This window comes from Macrosteles quadrilineatus, unplaced genomic scaffold (assembly GCF_028750875.1).
Source record: "Macrosteles quadrilineatus isolate MER2022 unplaced genomic scaffold, UCM_ALF_1.0 Scaffold_4__1_contigs__length_99947679, whole genome shotgun sequence".
Lineage (NCBI taxonomy): Eukaryota > Metazoa > Arthropoda > Insecta > Hemiptera > Cicadellidae > Macrosteles > Macrosteles quadrilineatus.
In genome coordinates, this window is record NW_026542597.1 from 73,795,775 (window position 1) to 73,822,163 (window position 26,389).

At 34.4% G+C, this 26,389-nt stretch overlaps 1 protein-coding gene across 1 annotated transcript in view; it reads right to left on the reverse strand.

The window, feature by feature from the left end:
- Window positions 1-711: 711 nt before the first annotated feature.
- Window positions 712-26,389, reverse strand: part of LOC128993654 (uncharacterized) — a 79,284-nt gene continuing 53,606 nt past the window's right edge. The window contains exons 4-9 of the mRNA XM_054417713.1: window positions 9,261-9,476; window positions 7,924-8,031; window positions 6,407-6,697; window positions 2,923-3,029; window positions 2,145-2,325; window positions 712-1,036 (exon numbers count right to left, since the gene is read on the reverse strand). Coding sequence (XP_054273688.1) covers window positions 797-1,036; window positions 2,145-2,325; window positions 2,923-3,029; window positions 6,407-6,697; window positions 7,924-8,031; window positions 9,261-9,476 — 1,143 coding nt within the window. The 3' untranslated portion in view covers window positions 712-796. The remainder of the gene's footprint in view (window positions 1,037-2,144; window positions 2,326-2,922; window positions 3,030-6,406; window positions 6,698-7,923; window positions 8,032-9,260; window positions 9,477-26,389) is intronic.

Below are 26,389 nucleotides of genomic sequence, written 5' to 3' on the forward strand. Positions count from 1 at the left end.
ATTTTGAAGTTTGGTAATTACATTTAGTAAAAATGTGTAGTACTAAATACAAACTGTAGTTAGTGATTAATGAAAAATCCAGGAGGCTGATCGAGGAGGTATTTTCTGTAGGAATAGAGCTCGGATAGTTAATCTGAGAAAAATTGAGTCCAGGTACTTGAAGATACATAAAAAGATGATGCAGATTAATACTGAAATTTATCTCTACAATATATATTCTCTCCACACTAGATTTCTCTTCAATCTACTCTTAAAAGTACCACACTACATAAAAAATTGCTTAATGTCAAGTGACCTGGACAATCAAGTAAGCAATCTGATCTCTATAAATTTCACAAAATTCTTATTTTAATGTAGTTCTCAACATAACTGCTTCTTTTTCTTAAACTAAAACTGTTTTTTAGGAAGGGTATTTCACTATGAGCATGTCAAAAATACTAAATATCAGTAACAGTAATTATGACACATTTTTGTAAAACATGATAATATCATACATTGAGAAACCTTTAAGAAAATTTCCTTTTTATCAATTGAGTAAAAACTTTCAAAATCCCCGTCTCAGTTGTTTATGTCAATCATCTTATTTTGTTATTGATATAATTTGTAACTATTCATTTTCACAAAAAGGCCAATTCATTTAGATTTTGCAGACAATTCAACATTTAACAAACTTCAAGAAAAAGGCCTCGAAATTCCTTTTCATTCCATGACCTAAGCTTTTTATCACAAAGTAGCTCACTATAAGGTTGAGCAAAGTCTTCTTGAGTAATATTTTGGCATCACTGCTACCTCAACTTCACGTAGAGTTGGCACTACTGGTTTGGTTTTTGTAGGAAGAGAAGAAGGCAAGAGCTTTCATCAGCTGATAGCTTTTGGATATGGGAATGTTGCTATCGTAGAGTTTCCGGGAGGACTTGCAGTCCACGTAAAACCACCAGTTGCACTTGAGAATGGTTTGATCAAACAACGTTGATTCAGGACAGAGGAAACTCTTCATGACTAGACCGTCGTCGGTAAACGCGCACACGTGGAATACCTGGAAAATCAGAGAAATAGTCAGTAAAAATCATGATGATTTAAAAAAGAAGGTGTAGTGAAATTTAACTGGTTATGTGGTTGTGAAAGTGATAATCTCAAATTTAATGCTATGCCTAAAAGTCTAAAACACTGAATATATTTGTTTGTTTGTTCTTTACAGAACCATTTTTAGTCTCTGATCCCTTGTACACTAACAAGGTAAAACTACCTGACAAATATTCCTATTTTTTGGTTGGGTGACCAGTGGTTTCAAACCTAAAGGTTAGTCTACATCCCAAATAATAACTATTAAACTAGAGTCATGGAGATTTGAAATGAACAAATGGTAGTCTGCTGACAGCACCAAGCGTCCTTGTCAGTGTTTTTATACTTAGCCAAAGTACGTAAACACTACATAAACAATGACGATACCAGATAATTATTGTAGCTGCTTCAAAATAATTTTTTCGTCATACTGCAGCAAAAACATCCGTTTTTAATGCATGTGTTGCGGGTCTTAAGTAGCATTTTTACTCTCTAGGGAGTAAAAATCAATTTAGTCTCTAGGGAGTAAAAATCAGCTGTTGTAAACAGTTATAAATTTTGATTGCGGCAATCGTATCGATCCGAAATTATTTATCGATTGATTTATTAGGTAAGGTTTTAGCCTATTGTTTTCGATTGTTTGACATATCGATGGTATTGCAACGCAATCGTAATAGTCGAAATGATTGAATCACTTACTTAACAGCCAGCAGCTTATTTGCATCACATTGCAAGTCGTTTTGAGAGGTTCTCTTCTAATAAAAATTATTTCGTTTTCTAGCTTTGTTTGTTAAATGATGATGCAATATGACGAAAAATATAGTTCACCACACGGGCAAAAAGTGACTTTTTAACCCTAGCTCATTTTCCGACCTCGGCTTCGCCTCGATCGTAAAACTTGACCTCGGGTCAAAAAGAGTCACTTTAGGCCCTAGTGATGATATATACTATATAATGCTAGTTTCATGTTGCAAAGCATAAGATCGTAGTAGATTTATAAACGTTTTCCTTCAAAGCATTTCCCTCTTTTGATCCCATCTCCTTCATGTTTCATCATTGTCAAATACAATCATTATTTTTACCATGCAACCAAGATCCTCGTCTGCGTAGAGGCCAGGGAAGTGTTTTTGATCTCCACAGCTGAACGACGTGTCTGGAAGTTCTACTTTGGAGGTGAAGTTGTCATCGTAGTTCTTGTCATAAGCTACTGGGTAGTACTCTTTGGGTGCATTCATCACTTTGCTGTGACCTGCTAGGGAGTACCTGTAAAACACTCAAAATTGTTAATTTGTTTTCTTAAATAAGTTGTATAGAAGTTAAAAACTACAGTATGGACGAATATTATCTTTTAATCAACGAAAATCAAGTAAAAAGATTCTATAGAAGATGCAGGTAGGCCTACTGAAAAGGAAAAGCAAGAAAACATTTGAACTGATTTATAGGTTAAGTGGTTAAGCAATAAGTAGAAAACTGTTTTATATGTAATGTGTGTTCGTGAAAGAACAAAACAAAGTGAAAGGGCTCAAACAATGTCGATACAGTAAGCCTCCCTATAGAAACACGCAAATGTAAAATGCATGTTCAACTGCAATCAGTCTGTCAAAGCAGTAGGGCCACGCGGAATTTTAGCCTTAAAAAATTAGTTTTAATTCATGTTTTCACATTCCCGAATTAAAATATTTATGTTTTGCACAGCTACCTAGGTTATATTTTTTATAGCAAAGCTGAGACAGCCCTGATCACAGAGGGTCTTATCAAATTATTTGTAACTTTCTTGAGATTAATCTTTTTCATGTCTTAAGATGTTGTTGAAAGCAAAAGTATGCAAACTACGAGGCCTACGTTTTGTATTTTACAAACCTTGGTTTAACCGTGGAGGGCTTGGTTGGTGGAGGAGGAGTGGTTGTGGTTGTGGTTGTAGTGGTTGTGGTTGTTGTCGTGGTGGTGGACAACTTCATTTGATCCTCCTATAACAAAATAGTTCGGTTTAACTTAGCTCAAAATCTAATCATAGATAGTAATACTAGTTATATATTACCCTAACTGCCTGTTATCATGTCTGTGCATTGAACTAAATTTATCGAATTACTGTTGTGACACGGACAAGCCATATAGTGAGAAGATGTGTGATTGTACAGTCCAAGACAGTTTCATTAAACACATCGTGTTACTGTTCACTATTTAGAAATAAAGTACCAGTACCTATGAAAATATATCAATGATGTCCATTTTAGAACTGTTTCAAGAGGTGTGTTTGTAGCCTAAATTTTCCATTGACAACTTTAGGACTACATTGATCATACATTTCTAACATCATGTTTCAAACAGCAATGTGGCACAACCAAGGGTTTGACAACCTTCATAATTTGCATGTCTGATCCCTAGGAGTATTTGGATGGTTCACAAACAATTAACAGTTTATAATAGAAGTTTCTTTTGTATACTAAGAAGACTAGCAAAAACTAACTGATAGTAATGCACTAAAATCAAATACACACTCGGCTCAAAATTTTCAAAATCCTTTAAAAGTCATAATATAATTTATAGTACAGGTAAAATAGGGTTTTATAAACAACAAAATTTGTACATTCATGAAATTTCACCTGTGAGTTACTAATAATATGAGAAATGAAGATCCGATGAGTCCCCAACATTTTTGGGCGTCCTAAGGCCCTTTTTGGGGCCCTTTTTGTTCCGAAGGGCCCTTGTTCCTGAATAATTTTGTTTTTACGTTTAAGGTCGAGTGAGGTGTGGTTTTCGATGGTTTTAGTTATTTTAAATCGATTGGGACTAGTTTTAAGTGTATTAAACCACTCCATACAGGGTGTTTCGAAATATTATTACTTTTTACGGTATTTAAACATTTATTCATAAAGTAATAAAATTAGTTACCTCCATGCTCTATATAAAAGGAGATTATTGAAAATAATTGTAATTCTTTACTACGTAAGGGAAAAGGATCACAAGGGGTAAGAGAAAATATTAAATACCCCCGTCACAGCAAATCTGCAGACCTAGCGAATTTCCCTTTTACTTACTTGATTTTCAATTAAATCTAAAATAGCATTGCGTTTAACGATTACCCAGGTTTGCTGCTACAAGGAGGCTAATAAAGTGTGTTTATAGTAAAATATTAATAGCCTAGTATAAAACCAATAAATTTGACAAGTTTGATCATGATATATCTATTAACAAACAAACCAAATCATTTTTCACTATTGTACATAAGAATAACATGGGAATTTTAAATTTACAATTTTAGTATTTTACTAATAACCATACAAAAACACTATACTAAATTATTTGTTTTTAAGCTACCTATTTAAAATGTTCTAGAGACAAATTTGGAAAATTTGTGTTTTTAGGGTAAAGTAAATGAGAAAACTCAATTTTTACACCATAAACCTCGTTCCCATTGTTCAGGACAAAAATGCCGACAATGCTGCTCTGATGTCTTAGTGCTGTCCTGGTCGTCATAACCATCAAAGACAACCGTACTTGTATTGATTGAAAATAATTTTGAGGAACTTATGATACAAGTTGCAAACGTCAGTATGTATGAAAGGTGTTTTTGCACCACATTGTTCGTGCTTTAATATTGGTGTTGCCTGTTCTGCAATATGCAAGGTTTGTAAAGGGGAATCCCGCTTTAACACCAACTTGGACAAAATCAGTAAAGATGGACAAGTTGCTAAGAATAATAAAATTGTTAATGAGTCGTCTGAGAATAATTATTGTAATGATAAAATTGTAAAGAGATATACTACGGAAATTGTAGAAAAATAGCTTTAGTTTAAGTAAATTTTTAGTTTAAGTCATTTTAATATGTAATGTAAGGATTAATACAAATACAATTGTTTTAATTTTTAATAAATGTAAAAAATAACTTAAATAACTACCTAAGAAAAATACATATCAATTTGAAATTGGTCTTAATAGATTTGCATAAAAAACACATTGAAAGATTATTCACACCACCTTAAAAGTTGAAATTTTTGCGTAGTAACCTATGTTTTTATGTTATAGTGTAAAACTTAATCCATACCCTTACTTCTTTTAATCTATGCTTTTACCCGCCATATAACCTAACCCCCCCCCTTAAGGGGGATAACTTATCCCCCTTTAACTTCCCATATAGGAAATAAGCTATTACCAAAGGTCTTATGGTAAAACATAGACCCGAAACCGATTTACGTTTTCATTTCGATGCCCCCAGAAGCCTAAAGCACCATCCACTCAAAATATTATATAATGTGTTTATATACATATATATAATATAATATATCCATGTTATATACGTGTCCGTAAACATGATAACTCGAGTATTTTTTGTTCAATTTTAACAAAACCGGCATAATTGGTCCATGGAACAGGGGTTTATGTGGTAAAAAATGGTTATCTTTGACCCTCAAAACACAAAGTTTCCCAATTTTTCTCTAAAGCATTTTAAAGAGCTTAAAGAAAACAAATAATTTAGTATATTAACGTGTTTTGTAAGTGTATTAGTTTAGAATGAAATTCAAAAATTGTAAATTTAAAATTTCATGTTTTTCTTTAGGAGAATAGTGTAAAATGATTTTGTTTGTTTGTTTATAGACATGTCTTAATAAAACTTGTCAAATTTATTTGTTTTATACTAGGCTATTAATATTTTACTATAAACACACTTTATTAGCCTCCTTGTAGCAGCAAACCTAAGTATTCATTAAACTCATTGCTATTTTAGATTTAATTGAAAATCGGGCAAATGAAAATTCGCTTAGTCTGCAGGTTTGCTGTGATGGGGGTATTAAATATTTTCTCTTACTCCTTGTGATCCTTTCCTCTTATATAGTAAAGAATTAAAGTTATTTTCAATAATCCCCTTTTATATAGAGCATGGAGGTAACTAATTTTATTACTTTATGAATAAATCTTTAAATATAGTAAAAAGAATTTATATTTCGAAACACCCTGTAAGGAGTGGTTTAATACACTTAAAACTAGTCCCAATCGATTCAAAATAACTAAAACCATCGAAAACCACACCTCACTCGATCTTAAACGTAAACACAAAATTATTCAGGAACAAGGGCCCTTCGGAACAAAAAGGGCCCCAAAAAGGGCCTTAGGACGTCCAAAATTTTGGGGACTCATCGGATCTTCATTTCTCATATTATTACTAACTTACGGGTGAAATTTCATGAATGTACAAATTTTGTTGTTTATATGGAGTGTTTTTGCATTATTTTACCTGTACTATTAACTCACTTCCCATTTTCCAATTACTATTTGTAATAAGCAAATTTACAAAATTTCTATCCGTAGAACCATTGTTTACACAACAACAATTGTCTTGACTAACCTTAAACCTGATGGCAGCTGCCAATGTTTCCACGCTGATGTTGGATGCCTGCGCCAGAGAGGAGATGGAGTGACCCATCAACATAGGGTTGGGTGCGTGGATGTCCATGTCTACGGGAGCCCTGGGGGTGTAGACGACAGCTGGTGCAGGGGCTGGGGTAGTAGATCTCGGCTGGAACGGAGCAGGAGCAGCCGTACCTCCTCGTACTGTCAAAGTGTTATCCGGAATAGCTTTGCTGGGAGCTATGTGGTTGGACACCGAATTGACTGATGGCATTTCTGGGACAACCACCTGAAATATGTGGTTGGTAAGTAGCGTTGATTTTAGGAGCTCAAAAGAGACTTAAAGGTGTTCTATAATATAATATATTCTATAATATCTAGAGCTTCTTCAACTGAGGGTTAGGTTAGATTTTTGTGAAATTTCAATGCTATTCACCTTATTATTTTGCACCTTTATTCAGGAGTGCTCAGATGGCGGCACAGCATACTTGCGCCACTGGGATTTTTGGGGTAGAATTTGTTTACATATTGACACTGATAATTTATACATTTTTAGCTATCTTTCCCACCAGTGAGGTGTGGGCTGTGTCAGATCGTCGATCTGAAATGACCAGGAGGGCCCTTTCACATTAGCGCCCTGATCTGCGCGTTTCCCAGGCTGAAATGTTGTGATATTAGCGAATTTCCGTATAGGTAGCCATAATTTTTTTTTACTCATACACTCTATGAACACTTAGAACACAGTTTTGGCTACTCATAACTAACATTAGTTTATCCTAACTATCCTATCCTAAAATGTTTATCCTAAAATGTCTTCGCAGTCAATTTCACCGCGATCGCGGGATACGGTGATGTTTTTGCAACTGTAGAGGATAGTCAAAATATTAGTAATTGCACGCCTGAACTTGGGGAGGGATGGGTATTTCTGACAAGTGAGCATAAAATTCATATAGAGAAAATTGTTTAAGTGCGTTCAATGTCCAGTTAGCATAGAGGGCAAAGAATATTATCTCTTATTTGGAGAAAAGGTTTACAATTCCAACACATAGGCATATGCTTCATTCTTCTTTCATAATAACAGAACCCAATAAATAAGCAACCATTTACTAAGAGATTGTTTTATTTGACTATATTAGTTTTAGAGTTCGTAAAATAACTATAAATAAATTGGAAACATCAATGCATATAGTCTATATTTACCGAACCTTTCATGACACTGTCTTTAGCAGATTGGATGGGAAATTTGTAAAAGGAGTTCTGTATGTTTACTCCATGGTTGTAGTGGTCTCTGTATGTTTTTTCCAAGTCTACTAAGCAGTGGCACTTTGCATTGAAGAATCACAAACTTAGTGCAATGACCAAACCTCAAAAGTTTTGTTAGATACACCAATGATCAAACTTTCCTTCTTGTAAATAAATCTGAGATGCCAACCAATCAGAGGCTAGCAATATAGTTGATCGCTTCTCAACTTAAAATTAGAATTTGTTCACACATAGTAACAACAATGGACTCACCTGGAAGCGTCTGTTGGCCATCTGAAGGGCGTTCTGGAAGGCGACTGGAGCTGGTGGACAAGCAGAGACTTTAGCATTGGCCGCCCTCACTATTGAAGCCGGAAGTGCCTGGGAAAAGGAGAATTCGGAGGATAAATTGAAAGCAAACCCCCACAACACAGCAAACTCGTAGGTTAAAAGGGTTTCCAGATGTTTAAAGAGTTGAATTCAAACAGGTTTACCTCAAAAAGAAATTCATATTTACTATAGTATACAATTGAATTTGCTCGCCATTAACTTTTAAAACGATGAAAAATTGAAAATTGCTACAGTTTATGAAAATTACCATGAATATGCAGCCTACAGCAATTAATTATTCTACAAAATGGGTAAAATATAGTAAGACATTAGGCTATATAATGCGATATAATGTAAATAGTATAAAAATAATCGAATAACCCTTAAACATTTCCCCATACTATAGTTTATTTTAATCAATGAAAAACATACTCAACAAAAGAATCTATGAAATTGTTAAAAACTCCTTCTACTCTAGCTCAGGAACTTTTAGCTTCTTACATTCATTCCTCTTTGATCCCACCTTTTCGCAACTGAGTGTATATAAAAAAAAGGTTACAATATTGGCTATCCAGTGTAAAAATCTCCCCTTGCAACTTAGTATTTTTTCAGCTTATGGCACAGCTTAAAAAGCTAGGGTAGTCTATTCTTGGTGAATTACCGTAGTAAATAAATTAGAGATGATTAGCGATGATTTGTATAATGAAGCGGTTGGATTGTTGACGCTTTTATAATTTATAGGTTCCAAGTTTGGCACTGTTTTCAAATGGGAAATTAGATAAATTTGAGCAGGGTATGACTAGAAACATTGTATATTTCTACTTACTAGAGAATATTATTCACCCCTCGTAAGCCGAGTTATAGACCAGATGGACAAGTTTGACGTACATAAGATAAGAGAAAATTCAAATTCTTTACTAGTAGAACATTTTAATAACCAACCCAAAAGGCAGAAGACCATCAGGAAGACTGAACAAAAACTGAGGCACCAGCTAAAAAGACTGGAAGGAGAGTAGAATATGAATAAAAGTGGGGCGTTTAAAAGCCAAGTTTTGATGAGTCAATTGCCCTGCGTTATATGATCCGTTATAGTACATAATATGCGTTAACTCTTTCTCTATAAATCCACATGTTCAACTGTTAAACTGTTGGTTTAACACTATATTGCTTAGTAATTAAAATATGTACCATAGTGACTTTAGCTCCGTGCAGATCACAGAATCAACATAATTTCTTACTCTACTATTGTTCTATCATACTAGATATCCAGCACCATTTACCTGGAAGGCAGGCACCACGACGACGTTGCCTAGTGAGGGGGCGGAGGTAGGCATTGCGGCCAGGGCGGGGGCAGGCATGTGGTGAATGGCTGCAGACTTCCTCAAAGTGTTGGGTGCCGGAGGAGGTAGTGGCCTGAAGGGCGGTACCCCTCTATTGATCATCTTGATGCGCCCCCGGTGAGCACGGCCCTCCACACCATCCGCACGTTTACCCACCTGAAAAAAAAAAAACAAAACTGTTGAGTTTGGAATGTTATGTAATCATACCCTTAAATTGTAGATCAGATTACCTAGATTTGAAAGATGGAGACACAGTAGTGTGTTAATTTTAAGGCAAATACGTATAATATGAGTGAAGGATCAGTGTTGAAAATTACACCTCAACTTTGTTACTGACTGAGATCAGCTGTGTTTTTTTTTAGCCAAGACCGTTTATTTAGCAAAATGATCAAGGACCGTATCTGGATCAAGTTTTGAACTATTGAAAAGATTTGGATTATTCTCAGGATTGAATGGTCGACCTTCTAAATACCAGGGGTTCTCTAGAACATCTGAACTTTCCAGATGTAATTGCTAATATTTACATGTGCTTGAGCTGCTTTGCAAGATGCATGAACATAAAAGTTTGGAAATAAATTTGCATTGCAAAAAAACAGCTATATTGTAGTTCCAAATAACTTTCCTGTATATTACCAATTTTTTTTTTAACATTAGTGATCATAATGAGGGAATTTGGGATGCAGTGGCAGTTCAAGTTTGTTTGAAAGGCATAAGGTGGGTGAGGGGTAGGAATGATATAGTAGCCTTGTTACATTTATCATGCACAATCTGTAATTAAATTAATCATTCTGATACAGAAGAATTTTACTAAACAATAAAACCTTTAACAATAAGGTAACATTTGTAAAGATACTGTAGGAGGATACCATGGATTTGAACTATAATCACTAAAGAATGAAAGGTTGTAAAATCATATTGCTCAACTATAGGATTCGTCCTCAACACAGAAACATTTGTGAACCTAGTAAAACAATACTGCTTCATCATGTTATAAATTACATAGATAAATTACATTCATGTGATTTCATCAATAATCGAATAGTCTTTGAATTACAAGACATGGAAAAGGAAACTAATTCGAGCATAGCACAGCATAGTAATTACATTTTTGTATCATCCTTCCAGTGGAGTTTAACAAGTTGCATACATCAGTGTTGGTCACCCACAACACATTTTTTGTGGGCCAAAACGCCGACATACGATTGGATATTCTAGGTTTGTAGCGTAAACAATAAATTATGAAAACTGGAACTGCTGCCAACTGGCAATACATTAAACTGGAGATGACTTTCATTCAGGTTGTGTAACGTTCAGAAAAAGAAAACTAACCAATTCCATCAGTAGATATGGAACGATGGAACTGGTTATAATATTTAGTACAAGAGATGTGTTTTTTGAGGTTATGTGTCGTTAGAAGGAATGCAGTACAATCATCTGAAGAAGGTTAGAGCATGGCAATACCCCGATATTGCTCATTGCTTTTTACTGCAAACCTGTACTGGTTACATTACACTACACTGGAGTCTGGTGATTTCAAGAAGAACAGAAGATCATTTAGCTAGAAAATATGCAATTGCAAAATCTAAAAGAGTAATAAGTTGTAAAATGTTGATTGTTTTTCTGATAGCGAAAAGTATATAGTATTAGAAAGTCTCGGAAAGTCTATTAACATTCGACTATCAACAAATATGGTGCAGTAAAAAGGCTTTGAATATTAAAAGCAAAAGCCTACAATTTGCTTCTAAAGAGATTTTGTTGTTCGAAGAATCTACGACCGTAGACCTCGATAACCAAACCATCGATGGGGAATTCCCTTAATAATAAGCCTGCCCAATCCGTTGGACCATGAATTGTAGTTACATTTATAAAAGTCAGTGTTACCAAATAAACTATCCATGCCAAATGTGAAGTAATCTGTATACCAATACCAACTCAGTTTTAGTTCCATATTCAAGGTGAAATGTCCTCGTATAATGTGTAATCATTTCTAGAAACCAGGTTAAGGCAAGCTTTGCTTCGTGTGAATTATGGGTGGAATATATCTGATAAGTTAACAGAAAATTACATATTAACGTTACTAATGTCTAATACTGGATTTCGACACTAAAATATTGGGGGGAGGGCGGTTTTAGGAAAGTTATAAACTGACCCTAAAGTTGAAGTACAAAATAATGGGCAAAGTAATTGACTTGACAAAAAGCTGTCTAGGTTTTGGTTGGGGCATCAAACAACACCGAGAAAATTTACAAATAACTTCTAAGTCAGAAAATCTACAATATCACGCTGCGTATACATCAGAATTCACACACTGCTTAAACTCAAGTTTAAAACATCCAAAGAACTATCCTTTTGTTTAAAACATTTTGACGTTGATTGATTTCATTTATGGAAAAATCGCTCTTATAATTGAGCGGAGCGAAGCAAAGCTCTTTGGGGTCGACTTCAATGCAAACATTCTAACAATTAACTCAATAACGGCTGAATATATTTTAGCCAAACTTACCAAGGTTGTTTTGTCAAATTTTTGGAAGGTTTAGACGAAACCACGAATACTAGAAAAGTACCGATATGGATCATAAACATAAACAAATGACTTTGTTGGCACGAATCCTGTACTAACAGCATTGGACATATGTTTTGGCAGTTCCATTTAAACAATTTTAAAAAAACGTTATTTGTTTATGTTTATGATCCATACCGGTATTTTTCTAGTAATCGTGGACGAAACCAATTCAAATTTTTGATAACGCCTACATAATTCATTCAAAAGTAACTCATTGATCTTATGGGTTGCCATGAAGGTTACAAATTAACGACGTAAATGTAAACAAAACAAAGAATCATTTAGCATATGTTAAAATCAAGCCACGACCTAAACACAGTACAAAGGAAAACATTCCGATGATGGCTACTGATGGAATAATAATACAGAAAATAATACAGAATTATTGTAAAGAAAAAACACTGTCAATCAAACTACCAAGTGTGAAAAACGCAATGCCATCCCCCAATTTCATCACTCTCTACCCTTATGCGCCAATCAATTATTTCACTAGTTTCAGGAGTTTATAGCTCTTTCTTGCAGCATTTCCAAACTGCGAATGTCCTAAAAACTGGCTTGTCGTTTTTCAACAGCTTCTACCAAGGAGTGTCCGAATGTGTGACATCCTACGATTCGTCACAGCTCTCGATCTTTGACCCCCACTTTCATCTTAGACGTGGGAAGTGGTTAGATGTGCGAGAACAAGTCTTGAACAAACAAGGTTTGTATTGCAACTTTTTTTTAGAAAATCGCTTCTTTAACTTGCCGTTAGAAATAATTATTACAGTCTTAAAAAATCTTGTCTATACAGGCTTGCGATGATTTGTCGTACAATAAGGTCAAAAATACCTCATTGTTACAAATCCTAATCGAAGGTAATAAGCCTTTGAAGATCCGCTTGACTCATATTTTGAAGATAGGACTATCCATCAGAAAAAGTCATCACAGGGTAATCATCGACTGTTTGATTTACAGCTTGAAACTCATCACCCACTACTGATGGTCATTGACTGAACTGTCGCATAGATGGTTCGAGATCGGGGGAATAAAGTATTTTTTACGAGTCACCACTAGCTTGTCCATGTAAACTTGTGTCCTAACGGTAACTTACTGGGTTCATATTCGCCGCACAAATCAGTAGTCCATGTATACGGGCAGTTGAAGTTGAAAATTCCTATTAAACCTATAACAGTGCCTAGGATAGTTGTATCTTCTCATTGCGGAAAAAAATATTCCGTAGTGCCCACTGTTTGAGGAGCTAGGTTGTCTAGACGTAGAGCGCACGGTTTGGGTTTCTGAGGTCCTGGGTTAAATACCACCAATCGCCTTTGCCTATTTACTTTAGCTGGAAGATTTTATTCCACCTACCCCCAACGCAAGGTCATGTATCAAGGTTATTTTGACCCTTAAAATCTCTAGGATGTTATGTCAAATTAGTGAAACATTTTCAAAAGTACAACATGATTTGAATGAAAATAAAATATGTTGGAGGTTTCAGAAAAAAACAACAGTGGCTTAATCATTTTATATGACGATAGTACTCAATTCATCTAGCCAATCAAATTGTGTTGAGTTTATCGTCATATCTTGTAGCTGACCTCTATATTTTTACAGTTAAATCTCCAACCAACCAATCTTAACCAATCTTAAGCCAGCAAACTTAAAACTTCCCACTAACGGCTGAGCGCAGCCTCTAGATTTCTCTTCTGCAAAAGTGCCTGTCATCCGTTAAGTAGTCACACATTGAAGACAAGCCATTAGACGCACCCACCATTACTGTCATTGGAGAAGTAATTATTGAATGGTCAGAAGAACAATGCAAGCGCAATATCGCAACAAAGAGAACCTAAATACTCACTCTTGACTCTCAACTTTAATTATTTGAGATACTTATATGAACTATGTTGATTCACAGTTTGACAAATGACACGGAGACAATTGCGTGTGTGCTATACATCATAGTTGGGATCCGAATAGTCCTAGATTACTACTCAGTATGTAGTTTGTTCGTGCCTGAGAAAAGTTAGCTGACCATGATCATTGGCCTGTCAATGATTTAGCTGAAGAAACAGATGAACTTAGTAATAAATAAAGCTTCCCTGATCTGCCTTATACACTCATGGTTTGAGTGAATTAGTGATTTGACATGTATTTGAAAAGCTTAAGTGGTCTCTGGCAGCCTGAATTCCAATTCAAGATGGCGGATTATATGGATTGAAATATAGTTCGGGATTGAACATGCCTCTATTGTAAAAGCTCTCAACATTCTAACACTAATTTGTTTCCAATGATTATGTTCTTGTTGTGCTCTTAACATAACAGAGCTTGCAATGGATGGGGAAAAAACCTTTAGCTATTATTTAAAAGTTAAAATCACACGTAAAAAGACTAATTTTCGGATTTTTTTTAAATAATTTGTAATTACTGAAACAACTACGAAGTTTGTGTTCATTCAGTGCATAGTTTGGATCTTTGTGAATATTTTACAGTTTATTTCAGCTCGACAAACGCTTTAATAATGCCACGATTTTCTTTTTTGTAAGGCCATGTTACCGTGGTAACCAGCCGGCAGGTGAAACATTCCTGTGTTCACCTGGTAATCTGAAGGTCATCGGTTCGATCCTGAGGAAAGGCAGATTTTTAATGGCTCGGAAGTTTGAACTAAACCCAAAAGTCTTTGGTCATTGGGTTTGCAATGCATTATTCTGGCTAAACAATACCCTTAGTCAGTACCAAAGCTAGAGGATATATCTCATAACATTCTGCAGTCATTTTTCACTCATAACCTGCTGCACTGTGTCCCTGGCTGGCCTAAATGTTTGTGGAACCGTAAAAATTTGTCATGTACTAACTTTATCAAAATACATTGTTAACCCGAAAATACAGGTAGAAATAAAACAAAATTGAAACAATTGAAGATTTCACAATAATTTATGTTGTCATTGATTACAGGATTCTACTCCTTTAATCTATGGTAGTGTCCTTTCAGGATATAAAATATTAAAACGGTAAATGTGTGTCGTTCAATTCAGTTAGCAAACTATATTTAAGAAAAACATAATCATTAAACTTTGTACCCTCGTCACTCATCATCAAATCATTTGAGAATAATATTTCAAGCGAATTCCAAAATGGAAGGAAGAAAACAAAATGTCAAATGACCGGATGACAAATTAAAACACAACCTCCTCCAAGATTCTTGATCAAAAACACAAACAAGGTTTCAACCTCGGCGGTGAATTTAAAGCCACACGTCATTGCTTCATTACCATACAAATATTGTAAAGTTTTATTGGTCAGTGCCTCCAAAGGCAAACGTTAATTTTGAGAGAAAGCGTGACAGAGTGACTATAGATATGCAAGCCTGAACCTAGGCACGACAAGTTGTATGTCAATGGTTTTCTCTCTTGACCTTATCACTATAGATCCACTGTTTTTATCATTGAACTTATTATCACACATTATAACTGGTTGAACGGCATAACTGCTAAGTTTTCTACATTTGCAGTTTTTTTTTTATTAAATACCACATCTTTCACTTTTAATAAAACAAAAGTTATTGATGACAATTCGAAAAGCTTAAAGCTAAAAATTGCAGGATCTTAACCTCTACCTTAAGAACAAAATTCCCGTGCTGTAGAACAACTTATCCCCGCGCTCATACAGATTTTTCGAGTATAACGGCGATGAAAGAAACATATTAAGGACTTTTAGGAATACAAATATGGCGTATTACTCTTTTTCATGTTTACGAATGTAATCCTAAGAAAACTTCATGTGATTGTTACGTCTATGTGAATGGACGAATGCAGTTAGATTGGTGGGACTGTAGCTGCACGAACTAGATTACACTATAATCAACCGGTCGTTAGTTTTAAGCGGAACACGTAGTCTACCGTATGCCAGAGAGAAAAAATTTGATTGTTTTGAGTATGGGATTTGACAGGAGATTCTGTGAGAAGTTTTTTTAGATTTCATAATTACAAGTCAGATTGTTGTAGAACGCTATCGAAAAAAATTAATGAGGTAATATTAATTTACAGTATGAACCACATAAAATGAAATGAAACTGACAGAGCGATAAAACTATACGACAGAAAATGGCTAAAATAAAACAAAAAATAGAGATGGACTAATTCAGCTCTGAGAAAATTAATAAATTAATCGATAAAAACAAGACACCTTGTTATACAAACACACCATTTAATTTTTTCAGTTATTGAAATCAGTGACAACCTAAATTATGGGTGTGTAGCTGTTTTCGACAGTATATTTAAAGTACCACACATTACTTTCCACACAAAACCCTTTTGCTTCACGGAATTGAGAAAAATTAATACCAAAATCTGCGCCAAATTACAAAACCCACAAAGTGAAATTTCAGCTCAGAACATTCAAGAGCCCAATCCCGCCAGTTGGCGATGACACAGCAAGACACACAATACTAAAGTGAAGTCATCAGTGTAACCTGATACGAAAATTGCATACGAAAGAGAAATTAGAAGAGGCTAACACGAAAACCCGAATGGTTGCTCGAAGACCATTTAATTCGTGGTTGATTTCCTCTCTATTCCTCTTACTTGCTCCGACCGAAAGGCACAACTCAGAAAGTCATTGTCTCTTAAGGATGCGATGCTTAGACACTGCTTTGAAAGACTGTACACGTATAAGCACTTCTGTGGCGACACTCCAAATATTCTGCTCCAAATGTGTTTTACAACAATGCCACACAATCGTAGTCTACCTAGTACTGTCTTCGGTGCGTGAGAAGTGAGTGAGGAGGTTGACCGGACACCACAACTGTAACTGTAATTGCCAGCTTTCACACGTCTTTTAGTGGAAACGTTTTAGATTGAATGTGGCATCTTGTGACTGAAAATTTCAAAAATTGTTTGTACGTGCCCCTCTAGACTGCTGGACAGAATTTTTGAATATATATATTGAAAATGTAAATGAGTCTACAGGTAATCTTGAGCTTGCGTTTGTGTTACGTCGTTTGTTAAACTTTTTTATGTTTTTGAGATGTTTGTTTGTTTTAATTTTCATTATATTTAACGTTTGTTTCATTTGTGTAATTTTTTTTTTTTGCATTTTATGAGGTATTGTTGAGAAGTTTTTTCTTAGAATTTTGTGTTTTTAGTTTTGTTTGGGTTATTTTTTTATTGTTCTATATCAACTTTTGTTTCGTTTTAGTTTTTATTTATCTCGTGCAGTATTTTGTATTTTTGTGTTATGTTGTTTGTTTTGTGTTGTGGTATTTTTAAACTTCTCAGCTCGTGTGAATCGCAGGGAAAATCTACGCATACTGTTAGAAAGATATTTTCCTGTAGATGTGCAGAATACCTTAAAAATAAAATAGGCTAAAAAATAAGGATAAAAATTAATTTAAATTAAAAAAAATACATGGGTCATATGGGTTGCCATGCTGGTGACGAAATAACAACGAAATATAAACATAAAATCTAAATAAATGGAATAAATTCCAATGTTTTATTTACAGCATGGCGTGAAAATGGGGAAGTCTGTACATTACATATTTTTGGTCGTGTTCTCGATTACTGGACAACCTCTAGTAATGATAAATATGAAAATAAATATAGTCGATTCCACACTAAATAACAATATTAATATTACCACATCAAACGTACAACATTGCATTTTCATTTTACACTCATGTTAATTTAGAACACACAATAAAAACGTAAACACTACATGTAAATGCCGCTTGTACATAGGTACAGAATGTAAAGGACCTTACAAATGTGTTTACACCTCAGGATCCTCCAGGCAATCAGGACATTCATAATGTGCCTGCGATGCTTAGTCATGTAACGTTGTCACACCCTGTACCTCCTCTCTCTTAACCTTTGTCCTCCCACCTGGTGACCTCAGGACCTTTGGTCATCCTGCAGTATGTCATTGGCAGCCCTATAGTTTAAAACTCAACAACAAAGTAACCTACAGCTATTCTTATATTTTTCTGTATGCATGAGCCATGGTTCGTATATTGGAATGCTGAGTTGATAATTACACAGTAATTTGTGTAGACACGGATTAATATTCAGAACTGCTCAGTCCTCTGTTTCACCTATATAATTAAATTTGCAACTGATAACTATATGCGTGCTATAGTGTATGATAATTGAATAAGAATTTCAGAGTTTGTTTTCCAATCACGTAAACATATTTACATAACAGAATAAGTTTCCAAAAGTTTCTATAAAGAGTCGTGACGTGGATATAAACTTGTACTTTAGTACATAAGGAACGACCTAGGAGAAAGCCACTGTGGATTTGTGATTGACTTGGCATTTGCGGGAAATGAAGATATAGTCGTTAAGTCAACAGCGAGTCATCCATGACAAATGTTAAAGACGACGATTATTGTTTTGTTACAAAATCACCACACAAAATTTATTCGGCATTCGGCCTTCCTTTTGTTGTGAAAGGAAGAGTCCTTCATTGTCTGATTTAGGTGCGATTGTCGATTCTACCAACGTTTAAGAATTAAGTAATTAAAAGAAAACACTGAAAATTTTAAAAGGTACGAAGAAAACATAACCTCATGACTAAACAGTTTTTAAGAGAAGATAAAGGTCATAAAAAGTGCAAATTAGTGGTCCAAATGTATTAATTTTATTATTTGAAAAATTACCCCATGTGACTCTAAAGTACACACGATGATAACCAATAAGATTGGTTTCATGGAAATTCATTTGTTCACAAGACCACATATTATAGATTAGTGGTTGCTCACAATATTATTGTAATAAAATAAAAGCTGAAATTATGCCAGCAAAACCTACAAATTTGACGCAGCCAGTAAAACCACAGATTCAACCCTGTAGATTGTTCATCTTTATGAACCAGCTTAAGATATTTTTACAGTATTTTTTTCTGTCAAGTTTGTAGAGTGCGTGTTTATATTCACTAGTTATGTACTGGCATTTCAACAACTTTAGTTTAAAACTTTTTGTAAGCTACGGTATTGCTTGGCCAGAGTAAAAAGGAAGAGTGTAAAATCCACCCTCAAATATAGGATTAAGCTATAATAGATTTCTTTGCACACGTAACCGAACACATATCGAAACAGGCTTCAGGGTTTAAAATATGAGAAGTGTCTTGAAGTGTAGAGTGTCTAAATCTCTAAATATTTATCATGCCTGATTACCGACGTAATTGAATTAGCTTTAATTCTTTTAATTTTTAAAAATTGAAAAATACAGGTCAAACAAAGTCAATGCACTCAATCGAAACCGTATATTTCTCATTCTTCATATTCTCTTATAAAAACCTCACTGTCACTTTTGCGGTGAACTTTCGTCACATGCAATTACCTGATGAATCACGACACAAGTTTCTATTCCATGCGTGCCACGATCTGCGGACCAAAACTAAGACATAAATTCTTCGGAAAATGAAGCGTGAATGCGGTTAGAAGTGGCACAAGCCGTGTTTCCTGTCCCAACAACGTTTATGGTGTATTATCAAGTGAACATCGCCAAGTTGCAATCCTGCTGGCCAAATAACTGTCATTAAACGGCGATTGGCCCGCCGTAACGGAACCGGCGTTGCCAACATCGGAGAAAAATTTACCGCTTTATAATTCACGCGCTGATCAACGATGCAAAGGTATACTATATTAAACACTGTTTGAAACTACATTTATTATAGATTCTACATTTATTATAGATTGTACACAAAGATAGTTTTTGTTCAATATTTGAACTGCTTGTTTCAGGTTTAATCTTAAAGGATCGTCGATATTTAAATCAGGATTGGCTGTTTAGTAGACCTTATGGCAGTGTAATCGAATGTATATATAATGTTGATTTTATATAAAATGGGATGGATGTGGTAAATGTGCTCAACTGCTACTTTGATATATGGAAGATAATGATGGTATGGAAACACCATTATTCCTTAAGGATTTCTAAAATCAATTGACATTAGGTTCACAAAAGCTTTAATTCAAACTTCGCTTTGAACCCAAATCCAAAATATTGCTTTAAAGTAGACCAAAGTCCAACAATTTTGTTTGTAGCCTCGAAGATTTATTACTTTCGAAAATTACGCGTAATAACAGCTTTATTTTGTAATCTCCGCGTGGAGAAATAAAAATAATACGTACACCAAAATGCAAAGGAAATTTTGTGGGACCAATTCACGCTATTAAATCTGAAATTCTGAACGTGGTAAGTGAAAGGAAGTTGACCTTGGTTGATCTCCTTCAATTGAATCGTAATTGGAGTTATCCAGCTGAAAATTGGTTGATATAGGTGTTATAAGAACTAAGGTGAGGGCAATGATCATAGTCAACAAGCTATACAATATTGGTCATATTTGAGGAGAAGTCGTAGAATACCACATGATTGTGATAATTTATGTGAAATTAGGATCCAGGTTTGTGGTTTGAAGGCGTGATGGGGCAATTACTTAGACTTCTTGTTACTTCGATCGTGTTACTTGGGGCTATAAATACTTGATGTATTTGACCAGCTACTTAACGGTGTTAAGCACAAGAAGACTAAAATAGGATATCCACCAAATTCAGGTCATAAAAATAAGCCTTGTCTAGTTTACGAGTGTGCTACCACAAGAACCTTTATAACCTTAACCAAGGATCATTTTAGAAATTAATCAGTAGCTCCAAGACTATATTACGATTATTAAGTTATCATTTTTCGCAACGAAATGCTTACTGTCGGAAACTTAAAGCTGCAAAAAACCAGAGCAAACACTCCGGAGGAAGAAGTACGGTATTCAGGACAGAATAATTGTACGGATGGCTGTCATTATTGCGTTGCTGAGTTTCTACACCTCTGCTGCACCGTTCGTACGTCATGCTGATACCAATCATCATTAGGCTACAAATTACTGAGCAGATGGTACACATTGTGAACCATATTTAGTTTAAAATTTCTATGGACAAGTGGCTTTTGTTGAAACCTAGTATAGTTTTTGGTGAACAGGTTTTAGCGAATTTCCCATATAGGGAATAAGCTATTACCGTAGTACTCATGGTAAGACCTGGACGCGGGACCGATTTTTTTTTCGTTTTGAGGTCCCTAGAGGCCAAAAACACCATCCGTTCAAATTCATATATATATATATATATATATATATATATATATATATACATATATTTATATATATATATATATATATATGTGTGTGTGTCCGTCAGCACGATAACTCAAGCAAAAATGATCCGATTTTGATGAAATTTGGTACAAACGTGTAAACCTACGTTTATTCGAACGAGTTCGCGATCCAGCATGATCGGACCATGGGAACGGGTGTTTACGGGGGGTTTTATGGGGTAAAAATAGGTTTTTCCCATTTTTGACCCAAAAAACTTAAAATTTTGCAATTTATTTCCAAACCATTTTGTAGAGCTAAAAAAAACAAATAATTTAGTATATTGAAGCGTTATTATGCGCCTAACGGTTACGGAGAAAATTCAAAAAAATTGTAAATTTAAAATTCCCATGTTATTCTTATGGAGAATAAGTAAACGGTTGTAGTTTGCTTGTTTATGAACATATTTTGATCAAATTTGGAAAATGTTTTTATTTCTTACTAACTATTAACATTTTACAACAAAAAAACAATTTTACCCTCCCTGATGCAGCAAACCTAAGTACTTGTTAAACTAATTCTATTTAAATCGGGAATAAATGTTATATTTTTAAGTAGACATTTCAGTGTAAATCCAATCAGTCAAATGGAAATTCGCTTAGTCTGCAGGTTTGCTGCGGCGGTTTTGTTGAAACCTAGTATAGTTTTTGGTTAACAGGTTTTATAAACATCTATCAGTAGGCTGGAATAAAACATAAATAAAATCTTCCCTAAAGTAAGTGGGAAACTATAAGGCGACATCAGCGCACCCAGACGTTACCAACTTGAAACACAAACCGAAACAGGTCTAATGACTTTGCAATAGGGTACCGAAGTATACTTGCGACTTGCCCTATATTGAGCGTATAAAAGGTTTCGCCACGCATTCGTCAATTCAGTAGTTCTATACATCACAGAAAAACTAAAGCCATCAGTGCCTTATTAGCGCGACACAGAAATAGCAAGGAACGGTTGCAGCGAAGGTCGTACCGTTACAACGTTGCAGCAGTTGCACTGATTTGTTAATCACTTGTTGCAAAAGTAACAGTTACAATTGCAACTTCATGATTGTTGGGCATGCAGATTCACCAGTAAAGTACTAATTTGCCTAATTTCGATGGTTGGAGCGTCGAATCGAAAATCACAGTTATTCTCTTTAACTTACTGTTTCGTTAGTATAAACATAATATTAGAGTAGGCCCAGTTGTTATTTATAAATATTTTTATGTTTATTGATTTGCAACTAATGAACTAATTACCGGTGGTTAAATTGAGAACTCATTTAACTGTTTGGGCAAACATGCCCTTACAGCAATAAACTTTACTTACCCATTAGGTAGTTTTCTTAAAAATCTTTTAGAAATACTTAATCGGAAAGTCAACGTTCAATTTGGTATGAAACTGTTAAATTTTATCTTTAATTATTTGAGATGAGAACGCAACCTAGGTGCGCATTTTCACCCAAATATTAGTGTCGAATGATGTGAGATTTTATGTGTAGCTTTGTTACTGACTAAGATCAGATGATTCATCAATCAGGATCATTTATTTAAAGCCTAATAATCAGGAACAGCTGGGTCCAGTTTTGAGCCATCAAATGAACACAGATATGAATACAGGGTATGGTAAATACAGATTTGTAATTATTGTTAGAATGTAATGTATTTATTTAATTTATTGACTATGCCAATGTCTGTATGTATGGATCAAAGGCAATAAAGATTATTGATTCTTGATTTTTTGACGTGGGCACAAGAAGAAGGAAATATAGTTCTCAGCACTATCTTTGGGAGTTGTGAAGGGTCAGTGAAAAGGTCACATAATTTAAAAGGTTATCATCGCATCATTCTTCTGACCAACTTCTTAACAATAAGGTTTGACCTATTGTTATCGTAATTTATCGCCTAATTATGGATTTTAGACAAGAGAAAGTCAAATTGTATTGAAATTCAGCCATGTGGGAAACGAAAACCGGCACCACTTAATCCAAACAATCTACATCCACAACTGAGATGTAAAATATCTTATTTTGAATAATGTTTGTACGAAATCTGAGCAGTTTGCGTAATAATTTAGTTAGGCAAACCAACTGTTTGCCTAAGCAAATTAGCGCTGTTGGTGGGTACAAAAATGATGAAATCGAGAAGACATAGAGACACTCTCAGGAAGAGGGCTGGAAAAACTGGACTTGAAATCGTTATGAAATTAAAATTTCACAGCATAAATAAAACCATAAGAAATAAATCTTCATTAATTTAAATTATTATAATTTTCCTTCTAATAAACCAACCCACACATAAATAAACAAACTTTTGTGACAAATCGTTTTTTACTTCTCCTGTCGAATTTGAATTGCCACGAATTCACTGTATTATAATGTAAGAATTATGTTGTAGAAATTCACTAGATACATGTGTTATAATTCAGGTAATATAATTAAAATACATACGACGTAAAGAAATAAATTGAAATGTGTAATAAGCGTATATCTATTTTATAAGGTTATGGTCTCTTAAGTACCATTCCACTAACACAACCTGAAGAAAATTGCTATTAAAATAGATAAGTTACTAGAATGTTAGTTACTAGCTAACATTTCCAACGTCATAGAAAAACACAGAAATGTCATTTGAAAAATATTTCCCCGAGTGAAATTCCCATTTAACACTCTCAACTAAATTGTCAGCTGATTAGAAAGTATGGCGCGTGTCGTTGGCGTGCGCCAATGAAAGTGTGAGTGCAACAAAAACAAGTAGAGCGTTGGATCGTTGCACGTGAGCCATTAGCGGCTGGAACTAAACATAAACAGCTGTTCTGTACCATTGTTGCAATTGCCACTCATTGCTGCCAACTTAGTTCCACTAAAACTAATTTTTTTTAGATATATGAAAGAGATTTTGCACGAATTGATTTTGTTTGTTTTATTGAACGATTGTGTTAAAATGTCGTAGGGGCGTGTTAATTTAAACGTAATTGTTATAGACGATAACGTTTTTACTGTTTCATTTTCCCTCACGACGTTAACCTTTTATCAATATGAAAGGAAATGATTGAAATACTTTTTTTTGATGAATTAATTTGTATACTTTCTTCTAATTTTATATGTATTAATCAGATGAAATTATTGTGTTCATTTTATTCTTTCTTTACTGTTTATGGTCCACAAAACGACAAAAGTTGCAGAAAAAAGTTTACAGTCTTCCTTCTATCTTTGACTTGCGATCCTGGAATTACACTTTTCATCCTGATATAAAATCTTAAGCCTCTTATGTTGCGTTTCTTGTACGAACTTCATAAGTGATTTTAAGAAGGATGCATGTTTCCTACTATTTTGTGGCAAATTAGTTTCTGTACAAGCCTCGCAACGAGGAGAGAACTCAGAAGATTATGTGGCTATTCAAAATCCATAAATAATCTCATACTTAAGTTTGATAAAACTAACAAAGGTTTCCTTCCATCAACTGTGTGGAAAAATAAAGTTAAAAAACAAAGCACATGTGCATTTAGAAAGTATAAAAATTGTGTTCTTCCCCAAGAGGAATTTAGGTTGACCAGGCTTAACATTCCTCTAAGCCTTCTCACGTTTGTTAAACTCAACCAATCTTCTCTGACACACAAGTTTCTAAACCACTCAACGAGCGAACACAATTCCCAAGTAGAGACAAAACACAAATAACACCAGACGTATTTGCTCCAACACACAGCATTTCACATTCAGCGTTACCTTTGATTGCAACGTCAAGGTCGCCGGTAATTAAAGGGTTCTATTAGAATGGTTTCGACCCAGTTAGAACTTCTATTGCGTCACGGCGGAACATGAGGGCCTTGAAGTCCTTCGGTGTTCTACGTGAAGCCCGTGCCTTGACCGAGTCCTACGTTGGACCGCCTGCGCCTCCAAAAGGGTGTGTAGAGGTCAAAGTCAACGTTGGGTAGGTGTAAGGTGTATGTTACTGTTGAACATAGAACATATATATATATATATATATATTTAATTCTTACGTATAATTGGCATTTATATACACTTATACAGGGTGCCCCTGAAGTAAATACAAGAACTTTAGAATAAAAATATGTTTTATGAGTCAAAGTGAAAATAAGATGAAAAATAACGGGTTTTTCTAAAAACATATTGTGTTCAAAATATCCACAGTTTTGCATTTTGTAATTAAAAATGTATATACAGGGTGATTGATATAAGTGTGCCAGCCGTTTTATTCTAAAACTATAATAGATATCAACAAAAAGTTAAATGGTAAGTGCCTTGGATTTTTTATTTTAAAAATTTTAGTCAAGTCAAAAAAAATATTTTAGCCGCCATTTTTCCAATATAGCCGCCAACTTTGATTTTTCTTACGGAACAACCTGTATTTTATGATGTTTTAAGACGATTTTATTCTTGGGATTTTTTTCATAAACCTAACCGTTCCAAAGATAATTATGTTTAAAGTTTTAAAAATTAGGCAAAAGAAAGAGTTTCGATAAAGGCCTAAGCAAGCATGCCAGCTTTTATTAAAAAACTATTCAAAATTTCACAACTTTAACCATTATTATCTTTGAAACGGTTAGGTTTATGAAAAAATCACAAGAATAAAATCGTCTTAAAATTACATTTTCTACCGGAATACATACATCATGAAATACAATGAAAAATCCATAAGAAAAATCAAAGTTGGCAGCCATATTGGAAAAATGGCGGCTAAAAATTTTTTTTCGACTTGACTACAATTTTTAAAATAAAAAATCCAAGGCACTTACCATTTAACTTTTTTTGATATCTCTTATGGTTTTCGAATAAAACGGCTGGCACACTTATATCAATCACCCTGTATTTAAAACTATTTAAGATATCTTTATGAAACTTGGTATAAGAATTGAAGGAGCAAAACCCCAATTAAAAATATACGACAAAACTACATATTTAGTTCAAATAGAGGCAATTTAAAAATAATAAATAACTGAAAAATCACGACTTTTGGTTGTACAGGTTGCACATACTCAGATTGCCCTAATTCCGTCAATCTTTCAAACAACGTTTTCAGGAAAAATGTTTTAAAATGCTTACGTATCGTATGTTGCACTCTTACAAAAGGACAATCCCAAATAGTGCAGAAGGTGATTCAAGATTATAGAATTGCAGTTTACACATGTGTCTAAATCATCGGTTGTTGTAATAATAGAGATCGATGGTCTAAATAGGGGTTCTCTTTAAACACAGAAGTAAAATTGGGACTTTGTGTGCAAAATTAGGAGTAGCAAAGTCTGTCTATACTTTCCATACTTGAGTAAATCCTTTTTACTAGTAAATTTCTTTTAGTTTGAAAACTGTTAGAACTGTATTCAAATGGGTAAGCAAATACTGTAGCTGTAAATTTTATTTTGTTGGAAGTATGCTGAAATAAATTAACGC